This window comes from Coregonus clupeaformis, chromosome 21 (assembly GCF_020615455.1).
Source record: "Coregonus clupeaformis isolate EN_2021a chromosome 21, ASM2061545v1, whole genome shotgun sequence".
NCBI lineage: Eukaryota > Metazoa > Chordata > Actinopteri > Salmoniformes > Salmonidae > Coregonus > Coregonus clupeaformis.
The window spans coordinates 35946794-35962812 of NC_059212.1; the positions used below are offsets into that span (position 1 = coordinate 35946794).

Below are 16019 nucleotides of genomic sequence, written 5' to 3' on the forward strand. Positions count from 1 at the left end.
CCACCCCTCTTCCGCTCCTCCCTGGCCCTCCCACCCTCCCGCTTGCCGCTCCTCAGAAGGTCATGAGCTGAAACTCCCGCTCGGCCTGCCATTCGGGCACCCACACAGGATAGGTGGCATGCTTGGGCATCTCCATGACGCAGACGGGCAGAGGCTCATTTCTCTGGTGGACAGGGTTAGTCACTACCTAGCAGGGGGAGGGAGAAGACAAGGGGAGCTACTAACTGACACACAGCCTGCTCTGCTGCCCAGAGCCTGGGGTAGGGGGAGATGGGAGAGGTTAGAGAGAGGGAGGATGTGGGAAGGCTGGGGTCAGGGTTGAGCTTGGTTAGAGAAAGGGATGGGGCTGGGGTTAGGGGAGAAGCGAGAGGTTAGAGGTTAGAGAAAGGGGAGCTGGGGAAGGGATAAAGGTAGATTGGAGCAGGAGGAGGCTGGGGTTAGGGGAGAAGGCTGGGAGGTAAGGAGGCTGTGAAAAGAACAGTGGTTAGTGCAAAGGTCTCAAAGGTAGGGAAGGTTAGAGCTGTGTCACAGGATTGAATACGGGAAATTGGGGTAAGGATAAAGGTTTAACTAGGGCTATCATAAGTATAGGTAATGGGAGCAGGGCAAGCTGTGGTAAGTACACTGGTAGTGGCCAGAGGTCAATGGGCTAAGGTAAGAGCTGGAATATCTAGGGTAGGGATACCTACAGTAAGATAGGGGTGGAGGGGGAGAGAGGGAGAGCATGCATTATCTGACTCTGTAGTGACTGAAAGGTTTATGGTCCTGACTTTTAGTTTAGCTTAGTGTGGCCGGGTTAGGGAAGTGGCATTGCTGGCTTTAGTGAGGTGTAGCCTTGCCTCACCCCTTCTCTCCCCCAATAGGGAGTCACTGCAAAGAAAGGATCTAGTAAAAATAAGAGGGGTAGGGGAGGGACGGAGGCCAAAGATTGAGACAGTGGGGCCAGGAAAAGGGTATAAGTGAAAGATGAGTAACTCATGCGCTCATTTACTTCCAATTGGAAAGTAAAGAAAAATGTTACCAACATAAAAAAGGTTTAAAAAAGCTGAGATATTTCTCCACAGTGCTTATAGCTTTGATATTTGCTTTAAAATAAGAAATTTAAAAAATAAATGACGTTTTTTTTCATAGTATGGGTTCAAAATACAACCCAGGTTGCAACCAACAACCATATTGTTATTATTTTTTGTCCCCTTTGCCCATTGTAGTTGCTTGTATAAAGAGTAAAGCCAGGAAGGCTTTTTGTGCCTGTATCTGAGACAGACAGAAATGGTAGCTTCGTCTTAGTCTCCCTCTGGTGGACAGTATGTGTGTGTGCGGTACTGCGCCCTCTAGTAATGTGAGTGGGTGTTGCTCTGCATCAGCTGCCGCATACTTACTGTGAAGATGTTGGAGCGGCGCTTGGACTGCTTGCGGATGGGTGTGGGCGTGTTGGAGGCAGCAATGGTCTCGATGCGCATCTCTCTCTGGCTGATGCTGGGAGTGGAGGGCACCGAGGAGGAGTAGTCACTGAACGCACCCCCGCCGTTTGCCGACTGGAGGGAGGGAAGAGAGACCAAGATGGAGAGAGAAAGAGAAAGAGAGAAAGAGAAAAAGATGAGAGAACAGACTGGTCAGTTAAAGAAGGCAGGATCTGGGAAAGCGGAAACACCATAGATACTGTTGTTTATGTAGACTCCTCTACGCCCTTTATCTTCAGTAGTGTACAGCCTATCTAGATCTTCAGTAGTGTACAGCCTATCTAGATCTTCAGTAGTGTACAGCCTATCTAGATCTTCAATAGTGTACAGCCTATCTAGATCTTCAGTAGTGTACAGCCTATCTAGATATTCAGTAGTGTACAGCCTATCTAGATATTCAGTAGTGTACAGCCTATCTAGATCTTCAGTAGTGTACAGCCTATCTAGATCTTCAGTAGTGTACAGCCTATCTAGATCTTCAGTAGTGTACAGCCTATCTAGATCTTCAATAGTGTACAGCCTATCTAGATCTTCAGTAGTGTACAGCCTATCTAGATATTCAGTAGTGTACAGCCTATCTAGATCTTCAGTAGTGTACAGCCTATCTAGATATTCAATAGTGTACAGCCTATCTAGATCTTCAGTAGTGTACAGCCTATCTAGATCTTCAGTAGTGTACAGCCTATCTAGATCTTCAGTAGTGTACAGCCTATCTAGATCTTCAATTGTGTACAGCCTATCTAGATCTTCAGTAGTGTACAGCCTATCTAGATCTTCAGTAGTGTACAGCCTATCTAGATCTTCAGTAGTGTATAGCCTATCTAGATCTTCAGTAGTGTACAGCCTATCTAGATCTTCAGTAGTGTACAGCCTATCTAGATCTTCAGTAGTGTCCAGCCTATCTAGATCTTCAGTAGTGTACAGTCTATCTAGATCTTCAGTAGTGTACAGCCTATCTAGATCTTCAGTAGTGTACAGCCTATCTAGATCTTCAGTAGTGTACAGCCTATCTAGATATTCAGTAGTGTACAGCCCTATGTCTTGCTGCATGTACCAATTTCACAGAAGAAGCTCTTTTTTTTCTGACCATGTAACCTGACCAGGAACAACTCAGGGACCTAGTAATAGCCTAAAACTAGGTCCCTGAGTCAGGTTACGTGACCAGGAAAACTCCTGGCCTTAGTTAGAAATATTCTATCAGGGGGTGTGGCCTCACCTGGTTAATATGCACAGAGGGGATGGATGCGTTGGGGACTGATGAGTGGCTGGGAGAATTGGGCAGGGACTTGCACGGACCAATAGACAGCTGCTGCTTTTTCCTCAGAGCCACCACCTTCTGGGCAACTGGGGTGGAGAGAATGAGACACAGACAAACAACAGAGAGTTAGGAATCAACAACAACAAGTGGTCAGTCGACGACTCTGTTATAAAGTACAATGACTTTCAGGATAGGTATAACTCAGGATAACTCCACAATGTCAACTCTAATACAGTGGCTTGCGAAAGTATTCACCCCCCTTGGCATTTTTCCTATTTTGTTGCCTTACAACCTGGAATTAAAATCGATTTTTGGGGGGTTTGTATCATTTGATTTACACAACATGCCTACCCCCCCAAAGTCAATACTTTGTAGAGCCACCTTTTGCAGTAATTACAGCTGCAAGTCTCTTGGGGTATGACTCTATAAGCTTGGCACATCTAGCCACTGGGATTTTTGCCCATTCATCAAGGCAAAACTGATCCAGCTCCTTCAACTTGGATGGGTTCCGCTGGTGTACAGCAATCTTTAAGTCATACCACATATTCTCAATTGGATTGAGATCTGGGCTTTGACTAGGCCATTCCAAGACATTTAAATGTTTCCCCTTAAACCACTTGAGTGTTGCTTTAGCAGTATGCTTAGGGTCATTCTCCTGCTGGAAGGTGAACCTCCGTCCCAGTCTCAAATCTCTGGAAGACTGAAACAGGTTTCCCTCAAGAATGTCCCTGTATTTAGCGCCATCCATCATTTCCTTCAATTTTGACCAGTTTCCCAGTCCCTGCAGATTGATGCTGCCACCACCATGCTTCACTGTGGGGATGGTGTTCTCGGGGTGATGAGAGGTGTTGGGTTTGTGCCAGACATAGCGTTTTCCTTGATGGCCAAAAAGCTCAATTTTAGTCTCATCTGACCAGAGTACCTTCTTCCATATGTTTGGTGAGTCTCCCACATGCTTTTTGGCAAACACCAAACGTGTTTGCTTATTTTTTTCTTATTATCTTTGGTCTCTTTGTTGCCTCTCAGATTAATGCCCTCCTTGCCTGGTCCGTGAGTTTTGGTGGGCGGCCCTCTCTTGGCAGGTTTGTTGTGGTGCCATATTCTTTCAATTTTTTTATAATGGATTTAATGGTGCTCCGTGGGATGTTAAAAGTTTCAGATATTTTTTTATAACCCAACCGTGATCTGTACTTATAATATGCCATTTAGCAGACGCTTTTATCCAAAGCGACTTACAGTCATGTGTGCATACATTTTTACGTATGGGTGGTCCGGGGGATTGAACCCACTACCCTGGCGTTACAAGCGCCGTGCTCTACCAATTGAGCTACAGAGCACGCTACCAAGCTACTTCTCCACAACTTTGTCCCTGACCTGTTTGGAGAGCTCCTTGGTCTTCATGGTGCCGCTTGCTTGGTGGTGCCCCTTGCTTAGTGGTGTTGCAGACTCTGGGGCCTTTCACAACAGGTGTATATATACTGAGATCATGTGACACTTAGATTGCACACAGGTGGACTTTATTTAACTAATTATGTGACTTCTGAAGGTAATTGGTTGCACCAGATCTTATTTAGGGGCTTCATAGCAAAGGGGCTGAATACATATGTACGCACCACTTTTCCGTTATTTATTTTTATAACTTTTTTAAATTTCACTTCACCAATTTGGACTATTTTATGTATGTCCATTTTTGTTTCTTTTTTTTCTCCTTTATTTAACTAGGCAAGTCAGTTAAGAACAAATTCTTATTTACAATGACGGCCTACACCGGCCAAACCCAGACAACGCTGGGCCAATTGTGCGCCGCCCTATGGGACTCACAATCACGGCCGGTTATGATACAGCCTGGAATCGAACCAGGGTGTCTGTAGTGACTCCTCAAGCACTGAGATGCAGTGCCTTAGACCGCTGCGCCACTCGGGAGCCCATTACATGAAATCCAAATTAAAATAAATTTAAATTATAGGCTGTAATGCATCAAAATAGGAAATACTTTTGCAAGGCACTGTATTCCTTACCAATTTCCTTTCCAATGTATTTTCCATTGACATTACCATTCAATAGAGAGTATGAATGGCTCAATCATCTGCTAGGGAAGATTGGATACTGGATAGCAATAGAAACACTATGGGTGGACGTTGGCCTCTACAACGGTACACTGAAGACCAGCATTCTGTACTCCTGATCCACATTTTTGTCCCAGCACTGACACACCCCATTCAGCTACAAAGTTAATCAAGGGATTGGAGATTAGTTGATTAATTGAAATGGTTGCGTTAACACTAGTCCAGGACCAGAAATGAAGTACTCAGTGACATGATGGCCTAGCTACAGTATGTCCACAGTGCCCAATGACTCAGCCCTCACCATCCTGGAAGACTCGTTCCACATTGAGGCCATAGGTAGAGCAGGTCTCGTAGTAGGTGGAGCGCTTCAGGTCGTTGGACAGCTTCCTGGCCCGCGAGTCATCGATCACTCTGGGGTTGGCAGCACTGATGGCATCTGGGGAGAGACAAAAAGCACCAACAAGACTGTAGTCACTTTGACTAATATATGTCCTTTTGATTTGAGAAAATGTCATTTGGGGGATTCTGTATATGAAAATCCACACTAAAGTCTCAAGTCTATGCTAAAACTAAGGCCCAGAGTTGTTCCTGTTCAGGGCACGTAGTCAGGGTCAGGAAAAATTCCCAGCCCTACTTTATGTCAGGTGATTTATGTCAGGTGTATGGTAACAACTGGCTACCGCTAAGCCACAAACTACCACTTTTGCCCCATGTCTAACATTATGTTTTTCTTTGTATACGCATTGTGATTGGTCCCTTGAAATGTATAAAAGCCTCATTCTGTTTTACTTCTGTAAAAACCCTGATGAAGACCAAATGCAGAAACGCGTTGGATCAACTTTTAGCTATAAAGAAGCGTTTTTATTTAATTCCATTGTCCTTGAAGTGTTGCTGAATCTCCCTTCTCCTTCAGTATGGGATGAAACAAACAATCCAAACAATATCCATACCTTAAGGGACATGCCTGGTTAAATCAAGGTTCAAAATAAATACCTTGTGTCCCGACCAGGACCATGGGGACCTCTGCTGTGTTCCTGTAGCTGGACAGACGCAGGAAATAGTTGTAGACTGTCTGGAAACTGATCTCATCCTCCAGACTGAAGACAAACACCACAGCGTCTACCCACGCTGAAAACTGGAGGGGACACACAGACCAAACACAAGAATAGGCTTGGGATGATTCAACGCATGAAAAAAAGCACCAACATACATACAGCTCTGGAAAAAATTAAGAGACCACTGCAAATATTTCTTAAATCAGCATCTCTACATGTATGACAGCCATTCCATTACAGTGTCTGTTGAATTCCAACACAGGCACACCTCATTCTACTGAATTAGGTACTGATTAGGTGATCATCTGAACCAAATCTTATTTAATGAGAAAAAGTATAAAAACCACTGCTGTGGTCATCACTATCCTCTTGCAATAGGACCAGCTGGATGGCAAAAACAGTGCTAATAGTACCTCAAAAGTAATATTAATCAAAGAATAACTATTGACCATGCCACAAGAGTTGAAAAGGAAAGTTTTGAGTGAGGAAAAGAAGGGTTCAATTATGGCTTTACTGGCAGAGGGATACAGTAAGCGTCAGGATGCTTCCATCCTTAAGATTTCAAAGACGGCGGTTCATAAGAACAAGGTCAAGCAGCAGACGTTGGGGACAACAAAGCTACAGACCGGCAGAGGGCGAAAACGACTCTCTACTGACCGGGATGACCGCCAACTCATTCGAATGTCACTCAACAACCGTAGGATGACATCAAGTGAACTACAAAAAGAATGGCAAACGGCAGCTGGGGTGAAGTGCACAGCGAGGACGGTTCAAAACAGGCTCCTAGGGGCAGGGCTGAAGTTGTGCAAAGCTATATAAAAGCCCTTCATCAATGAGAAGCAAAGAAAAGCCAGGCTGAGGTTTGCAAAAGACCATAAGGATTGGACCGTAGAGGACTGGAGTAAGGTCATCTTCTCTGATGAGTCCAATTTTCAGCTTTGGTGGCAGCATCATGCTGTGGGGTTTTTCAGCAGCAGGGACTGGGAGACTAGTCAGGATAGAGGGAAGGATGATCAGAGCAAAGTACAGAGAGATCCTTGATGAAACCTGCTTCAGAGCACTCAGGACCTCAGACTGGGGTGAAGGTTCACCTTCCAACAGGACAATGACCCTAAGCACACAGCCAGGACAACGCAGCAATGGCTTCGGGACAAGTCTCTGAATGTCCTTGAGTGGCCCAGCCAGAGCCCGGACTTGAACCCGATCGAACATCTCTGGAGAGACCTGAAAATAGCTGTGCAGCAATGCTCCTCATCCAACCTGACAGAGCTTGAGAGGATCTGCAGAGAAGAATGGGAGAAACTCCCCAAATACAGGTGTACAAAGCTTGTAGCGTCATACCCAAGAAGACTCAAGGCTGTAATCGCTGCCAACGGTGCTTCAACAATGTACTGAGTAAAGGGTCTGAATACTTATGTAAATATGATATTTCCGTTTTTGCTTTGTCATTATGTGGTATTGTGTATAGATTGATGAGGGGGGAAAAACTATTTAATCCATTTTAGAATAAGGCTGTAACGTAACAAAATGTGTGAAAAAGTAAAGGGGTTTGAATACTTTCCGAATGCACTGTATATATTTGGGTGTGGGCACTGTCTGGGCCTGGGAGGACCAGAGTGGGTCCTCATCAAGGGAATTGGGTATCCAGAGCGGTTTAACTTGTGCATAAGATGTATCAACAAAAACATTGTTAAAGAGAGAACCAGCTTGTGAGAATTTAAGAGATATAGGCATTTATAATGAGGTCTTTTACATTCAAATAAATCTAGCCCTATTGAGATGTTCACATAAAAATGAATTGCAATCAATTCCTCTTGGTGAACCATAACCAGCTGAAACAAAATTATATTATGAATCTCCTGATGAGGTTTTTGAATGAATAACCACAGCAATTTAATGACAACTTAATGAATAAAGTTCACCTTTGTAACAGTCTTGAAGTATGCATTACTCTGTCTGACTCAATATGATTAGCATGCAAAGCAATTCCCTTTTTTTTGGTGGTGGCTTCAGTTCCATTTTTGTGCAGAAGAGGGTAGTGTAGCAAAAGCAATTTAATGCAGGGCATGTGTTATTGTGTTAACGCCTGTTTCGCCAGTTACAAGGGGGAATATCAATGAAATCTCATATATGGCTATTACAAACCTGTAACCCAGGTTATCGGAAGGTGGAACCTGCTTTCTCTTCCACCATTACACAAACCTAATCTATATACTGTATCTCTTAGTGCATCACCAGGGAGAGAGGAAGAGGAAGAGGTTTCCCTCGGGCAGCAGAATGATGTCATCATAATCACAATAGCTTCTAGGAAAGTGGTTAAGGAGGAGAGAGAACCGTGCCCGAGCGCTAACAGTGTAACAACCCCTTCCCTACCTCGCCTTCACCTCCTTCCTCCATTCAGTCATTCAGCAGCGTTCACATCTATCGCTCCTGAGCCCCAGGGGAATGAATCAGACCTAGGTTCAAATACTATTTTAATAAATTTAAAATACTATATCTGTGCTTGATTGAGCTTACTTGTTGCAATGGAGCCAATAGAATAGTCACAAATGCGCAACCCCCGCCCACCTGGCACTCCAGACAGGTACCCAGCTAACAACAAATGTTCCCTTAAGAGTCTCATTAAGTCATTAACTAACATTTTCATAGGAATGTTCCCGTGATGTGCAAGGAATGTTTCAAAGAGACTTAATGTCAAATAGAATTTACCCAGAACTGGTTACCATTTTCTCAGAATTTAAGATATTAATGTTCAAGACACGTTTCATGGTAACGTTGCAAGAACATTCATGTGTCCAGTTTTTTGTGGGTTAGAAGAATATTCCAACAACGTCACACTAAACATACACAGAACATGGTTGCCATGTTCTCAGAATATAAGATATTAATGTTCAAGACACGTTTCATGGGAACGTTGCAGGAACATTTCTGTGATAGTCCCAAATAAACGTTATACAAAAAAAAAAAAAGTACATTACACGTCACGCCTTGTTACTGTTGCCAAGCCAATCAAGGCCCTGATTGGTGAACCACTGGTCCATTCATAACTCTGTCAGTTGGCAAGGTTAGGGATACTCACACACACTGCTTTTAACATAGTGTTCTCAACTTACATATTTGACACACTTTGACATATACTGAACAAAGATATAAAGGCAACATGTAAAGTGTTGGTCCCATGTTTCATGAGCTGAAATAAAAAATCCCAGACATTTTCAATATGCACAAAAAGCTTATTTCTCTCAAATTGTGTGCCCAAATTTGTTTACATCCCTGTTAGTGAGCATTTCTCCTTTGCCAAGACAATCCATCCACCTGACAGGTGTGGCATATCAAGAAGCTGATTAAACAGCATGATCAATACACAGGTGTACCTTGTGCTTGGGACAATAAAAGGCCACTCTAAAATGTGCAGTTTTGTCACACAACATAGTGCCACAGATGTCTCAAGTTTTGAGGGAGTGTGCAATTGGCATGCTGACTGCAGGAATGTCCAACAGAGCTGTTGCCAGATAATTTAATGTTCATGTATCTACCATATGCCGCCTCACAACCGCAGACTACGTGTAGCCACGCCAGCCCAGGACTTCCACATCCAGCTTCTTCAACTGCGGGATAGTCTTGGGGGGGGGGGGTGCTGAGGAGTATATCTGTCTGTAATAAAGCCCTTTTGTGGGGAAAAACTCATTCTGATTGGCTGGGCCTGGCTCCCCAGAAGGTAGTCCTGGCTCCCAAGTGGGTGGGCCTATGCCCTCCCGGCCCACCCATGGCTGTGCCCCTGCCCAGTCATGAAATCCATATATTAGGGCCTATTTTATTTATTTCAATTGACTGATTTCCTTCTATGAACTGTAACTCAGTAAAATCATTGAAATAGTTGCATGTTGCATTCATATTTTTGTTCATTGTAGATTGTTAAAATTGTACATTTTCATTTATACAGTAATTATTATTCAACATGGCTTCACCTGGGATTAGAACCAGGTCTGGGTCAGGGATCGGTTAATCTGACTATTCTCATCATTGATTTGATTTACTTATTTCAGCAATTTAAGTGCTTTTTGTATAGTTGTCTAATGTTGGTGGGGCTTGTTAACCCGTTTTTTAATGATATGCCTGAAACATTATGATCAATAAAATCATTTTTTTCATGAGTGTACTTTTAACAGAGCTGAGATTTACTTAAAAGTGCATTCACCCTATTGCTTACACCTATCAAGTTGTTTCATCTACATAAGTGCCCAGGAGCGCAACTTTGGTTTTCCAGTCAGATAAACACTCCAAACAGCCTACCCGACTCCTCGGAGGCGTCCACATGGTCCTAAAGCACACTGTTGCCTCATTTTGTATCACATTCCAATGATAAAACTGGGGGGGACAAAAAATGCAATTTCAGAATGTTAAAGTTGCGCCCCTTTAAGTGCCTATAGAGGAGGGGTTAGGGTTTCTTCTGGACAGGGCCTAACTATACTGGCCTAATAAGCACATGGCCTAGAGAATTCCCTTATTAGGTCAGTGGTTAGAGCGTTTGACATTGTTGCTGGTGGCCTGGGTTCGAGACACGCTAGGGGAGTCTCCCTACTTTCACATTCATCGGAACATACAGTATGTTAATGTTAACAGTTACAACACACCTATCTGATCTAATTAAAATGTGTTTGTCAATGACACGTGTTATAGATTTTAAAAATTCTATAGAGTTCTCTATAGAAGTAGCCCTTTACACTCGTACCCGTCTACGGGTGAAAGTGGCAGATTTGGGCACTGATAAACGCCTAAATTGGAAACCAGTGGCTGTCCATTAACATGCTATACATAACGTCAGAGCTCTGGCTCTGCGCTTCACAGCGCTGTATGGGTTTTGACTGACAGACGTTCTGAACTTCAGCACCTCGCGCGACAAGAAGTTGCCCCCATTCCTCCCGCTAATTGGGCAACTTTTACGAATGTTGGGTTGTCTGAGTGAAAGAAATGGTAGAAATTAAGAGGAATCTATGTATTTTGAAAGATTGGTACAATTTATGGCAAACAATAATGCAGGCACTAGGGGTGGGAGTGTGAGCATGCAGGTCTGGGAAGATGAGATGTAGTCGTTGTTTGTGTGTGTCTGTAAGTTGTTGTTCGTATGTGTATGTGTATGTGTATGTTTGCAACTGGTTTGGAGAAAAATACAAAAATGAAGAAAAAAAATATTATACAAAAATGAAAGACAAGATGTTGAGGATTATAATAAATACCACTTTGATGTACACACACACTCACCATTTACGCTGCTGCTACTCTGTATATCATACAATGAGTGTACAAAACATTCCATGACATAGCTTTCACCTGGTCAGTCTATGATCCCTTATTGTTAAATCCACTTCAATCAGTGTAGATGAAGGGGAGGAGACAGGTTCAAGAAGGATTTTTAAGCCTTGAGACATGGATTGTGTATGTGTGCCATTCAGAGGGTGAATGGGCAAGACATAAAATTGAAGTGCCTTTGGTAGTATGGTAGTAGGTGCCAGGCGCACTGGTTTGAGTGTGTCAAGAACTGCAACGCTGCTGGGTTTTTCAACCTTATCGGGGCATTGGAGTCAACATGGGCCAGAATCCCTGTGGAACGTTTGACACCTTGTAGTCCATGCCCCAATGAATTGAGGCTGTTCTGGGGGCAAAAGGGGTGCAACTCAATATTAGGAAGATTTTCCTAATGTTTTGTACACTCAGTGTATATCCTGATGTCTAGTCACCTTACCCCTATACATATCTATTTTGATCACTCCAGTATCCCTGCACATTGCTTCTTACTTCGTGTTTTTCTTATTTCTATTTCTCATGTGTTTTTGATCTACCTTATGTTATTTTTAGTGCTACAGTGATATTGATTACTGCATTGTTAGGTTTGGAGCTTGCAAGAAAGGCATTTTACTGTACTTCACGTGACATTAAAACTTGAAACTTGAAAAAGTTCCTCAATGGCACAGCTAGGAGAGCTCAAGAAAGCACCTTATAGGGCCTCCCGAGTGACACAGCGTTCTAAGGCACTGCATCGCAGTGCTTGAGGTGTCACTACAGACCTGGGTTCGATCCCAGGCTGTGTCACAATTGGCCCAGCGTTGTCCGGGTTAGGGGAGGGTTTGGCTGTCCGGGATGTCCTTTGGGTGGTGGACCATTCTTGATACACACGGGAAACTGTTGAGGTTGAAAAACCCAGCAGAGTTGCAGTTCTTGTCTTTGTCCCATCGCACTCTAGCGACTCCTTGTGGCGGGCTGGGCGCCTGCAAGCTGACTTCGGTCGCCAGTTGTACGGTGTTTCCTCCGACACATTGGTGAGGCTGGCTTCCGTGTTAAGCGAGCAGTGTGTCAAGAGGCAGTGTGTCAAGAAGTGTCGTGTTTCAGAGGACGCATGGCTCTCCACCTTCGCTTCTCCCGAGTCCGTACGGGAGTTGCAGCGATGGGACAAGACCGTAACTACCAATTGGATATCACAAAAAGTATAAAAATAATTTTCAAAAACCACCTTATAGTTGAAGACTCTTCTTTTGAGTCAGAAAAGTGCATTGTAATTACTTAGGAACTGTGCACACTTTGGAGAGGTGTGTCCCCACATTTTCCTGGAATATATATATATATATATATTCTTATGATTAACCTATACCTGACACAGACATGGTGGCATAGCAGGAAAATCGGCGTACCGTGAACCAAGCGGTTGTGAGTTCAAATCCCAGGTGAGGACTGTTGAATAATAATTATTGTACAAATGAACATGCACAATGTAATCATGTATGTCAAAGTGTGTCAAATATGTAAGTTGAAAACACTGTATGTTAAAAGCACTGTGTGTGTGAGTATCCCTAACCTTGCCAACAGACAAAGAGCTATGAATGGATCAGTGGTTTACCAATCAGGGCCTTGATTGGCTTGGCAACAGAAACAAGGCGTGATGTGTAATGAAACCATTTTTATTTTTGGAGAACATTTATTTGGTTCCATCAGGCAACGTCCTGACAACTGATACACAGAAATGTTGATGGAATATTATCCTAACCCACAGAAATCTGGACACATGAATGTTCTTGCAATGTTTCCATGAAACGTGTCTAGAACATTAATATCGTATGTTTGGTGGGACTAGGGCTGTGGCAGCATCTCCAAGCCTCCACACATACAAGCTGCTGATTCAAGCCTTTGGAACATCTACATGTAAAAAAGTATAATAAATCAATTGAATATACACCATCACAATAAATCCATTATTTATTTTAGGCTGGTCTAAAGAAACATTATGATATGAACAAGATGTATTTCAGAAGAACAGAATATGAGTTGGCCTACTGTGTGTTATCTGGCTATGCGCCATGCCATAGGACAGGGTTCTTCAATTCCGGTCCTGGAGGGCCGAAACAGTTCTGTTTTTTATTTCTACCTGGTAGTTAATTGCACTCACCTGGTGTCCCAGGTCTGAATTAGCCCCTGATTAGAAGGAGAGGATGAAAAACAGAGGTTTTCGGCCCTCCAGGACCGGAATTGAAGAACCCTGCCATAGGCTGTAGGCTTGTTCATTTAGCAGATAAGATATGCTTATAAGTCACATGCTATTATTTTATATTATTTGATTTTATAGTAAGAAGAATATAATTGAACTTAGCTGAAAAACAAAATTCCGGAGCGAGTGTGAGCATATGAAGAGGCTATGTTGAGTGTAAAAGTGATGATTTGAAACAGCTCCTATACGCTAGATTTTGAGTTATTTGGCAACTTTAGTTGTGAACGACACAAACCTTAGAATGCCTTAGAAATCAAAAGATATATGGGCTGCATGATGCGACTATAGGCTATTGATGATTTGAGAAAGTCGCAAAAAAAGCTTGCACTCCTTTACTTGCTTCAGGCTGCACACACTGTTCTCTTATCAAGTGATCATATTTTCACCCATCAGCCTATTCTCAATTGAATCTTGTCTTTACAAACATGTAAAATTAGTTTCGATTTAGAATGGCCCATTATCAAATGGGCAGGAATAGGGGCAAGACAAAAAGACATGCCATCTGTATGCACTCAAATAGGGAATGGAGGCCAGTACATTTTTCACTTATGTCGGGTAGGCTACTCTTTGCTGCGGGACAGGTGATATTCCGCCCAAACTGTGTATGCCATGGGCTCTCCAACCCTGTTCCTGCAGCTGTTCAGTAACATCTATAGTAACATGTTTTCACAATGAAACATATTTCATTAAACTGTTGACAGCCCCTCTCTCTGCATGCTGAGAAAGGAATGAAGGAGAGGGGGAAGAGATAGAAACACAGTGGTGAAATATTCTGTAGCTAAAAATAACATGTCAGCCTATTATAATAATAATAATAATAATAATATGCCATTTAGCAGACGCTTTTATCCAAAGCGACTTACAGTCATGTGTGCATACATTTTTACGTATGGGTGGTCCCGGGGATCGAACCCACTACCCTAGCGTTACAAGCGCCATGCTCTACCAATTGAGCTACAGAGGACCACATATTCATATTAACTATGAAAATATTTGTTAAATGCCCTATTACTAAACTATTCAAAATCAAAAACAAATTCACTATAATTGTTGGCTAACTCTGAATTTTTATAATTTAGGCTAGACCAATTACGTACCAAAGATCTCTTAAATCAGTATTTTTTTTACATGTTTTTCTGCAGTGTGTTATGCGGTAGGCTATGTATTGTATAATGTCACAATCATTATATTAATTACGTTTATTTATTTATTTTTAAATTTGGGGGGGGGGGGGCTTGGGCTCATATATAGGCCTATGCATATGCATAAGCTCAATGGGTGTTTTGAATATGGGTGTTTTGAATTAATCATAACCTTAGAAAGCCTGTCCATTTCATTGTGTTAGGCTTTTGAAACAACATCCACAATGACCATGTTTTCCACTCAGTTTCAACCTGTTGTTGAACTTCTTTCTTCAAATTGATCATTCACAGTGAGGTGAGTTTTAAAAGCACATACTGTTTTGAGATTACCGTGACTCAACGGTCACGTAGAATTTTACTGCGGTAATGACTCATGACTGCCGGTGTGGCCGTAATATGGTCACCGCAATAGCCCTAGGTGGGACGTTGATGGTATATTCTCCTAACCATCAGAAAACTGGACACATGAATGTTCTTGCAATGTCTCATGAAACGTGTCTAGAACAATAATATTGTATATTCTGAGAACATGGTATTGTATATTCTGAGAACATGGTAACATGGTTTGACATTAAGGGAATGTTCTCCTAACTTTAACGCCAAAACATGCTAAAAAGGTTCTCAGAAGGTTTTTGCTAACATAGATAGAATGTTCCCCTAACTAACGGAAAACTGGACACTCAAACATTAGGGGAACATTGCGGTTAACATTACAAAAATGTTCTCTCTTCCTAGAATTGTTAGCTGGGTAAACACCATAAAAACTCTATACAGCAAACACTAAACATATTATGGAAGATGAATAGTATTTGAACCCAGGTCTAGAATGGATGGGGAGATCTAGCGTTCAGTTGAGCCTCCAGTGAGTGAGAATGTAATGAAGGCCTTTAATTATGCTGCACTAATTACACCCAGCTAGAAATGGAGCTACAGCCATTTTCATTCCCATCTCTGGGACTGGGAGCAACATTAGCATATTCATAGCATAACTCTACCCATGAGCCAGCCAGGCCAGGCCAGGCAGGTATCAATGACTGTTTCATCATCACAAATCCCCAATGGAGGGGTTGGAGCGCCAGGATACTTTCACTCCAAGGCCTCTCCAGAGACATTCAAAAAAAAGAGGAAAATGAGGCCTTCTCCAAAGAGACATGAAATGGCTCAGCTAAGAGCGACACCGTACCATGTTCCCCATATCACTGAATGAGTACCTGGCATTAGAGACACATTTATGAAATGGAGGAGGCAGAGATATGGGCTCCTGTTCCCTCCAGTCCATACCAATGAGAGTGCGAGTTCATGGGCGTTTTTGCTCAGAGTTTAAGGCGCTTTTGCCTTTGTACTCCAGTCGAGTTATTGCAGTATTGGCCAAGTTAGTTCATTGTTTTTCAACCATGTATTTTTGTCAATTATTGTTCATCATCTGTATATTTGATGTAAATACTCCCTCTGGACCTAATCTTCCCTCCATCACCTGCACTGTAAATAAATACCTGATCTA

The 16019-nt window shown here is 42.7% G+C and overlaps 1 protein-coding gene across 1 annotated transcript in view; it reads right to left on the bottom strand.

Annotated features, from left to right (window-relative positions):
• The window catches only part of LOC121535350 (arf-GAP with GTPase, ANK repeat and PH domain-containing protein 3), a 217761-nt gene that overhangs the window by 80806 nt on the left and 120936 nt on the right, over positions 1–16019 (bottom strand). Inside the window, exons 5-8 of the mRNA XM_041842343.2 lie at positions 5778–5919; positions 5086–5220; positions 2677–2804; positions 1380–1535 (exon numbers count right to left, since the gene is read on the bottom strand). Coding sequence (XP_041698277.1) covers positions 1380–1535; positions 2677–2804; positions 5086–5220; positions 5778–5919 — 561 coding nt within the window. The remainder of the gene's footprint in view (positions 1–1379; positions 1536–2676; positions 2805–5085; positions 5221–5777; positions 5920–16019) is intronic.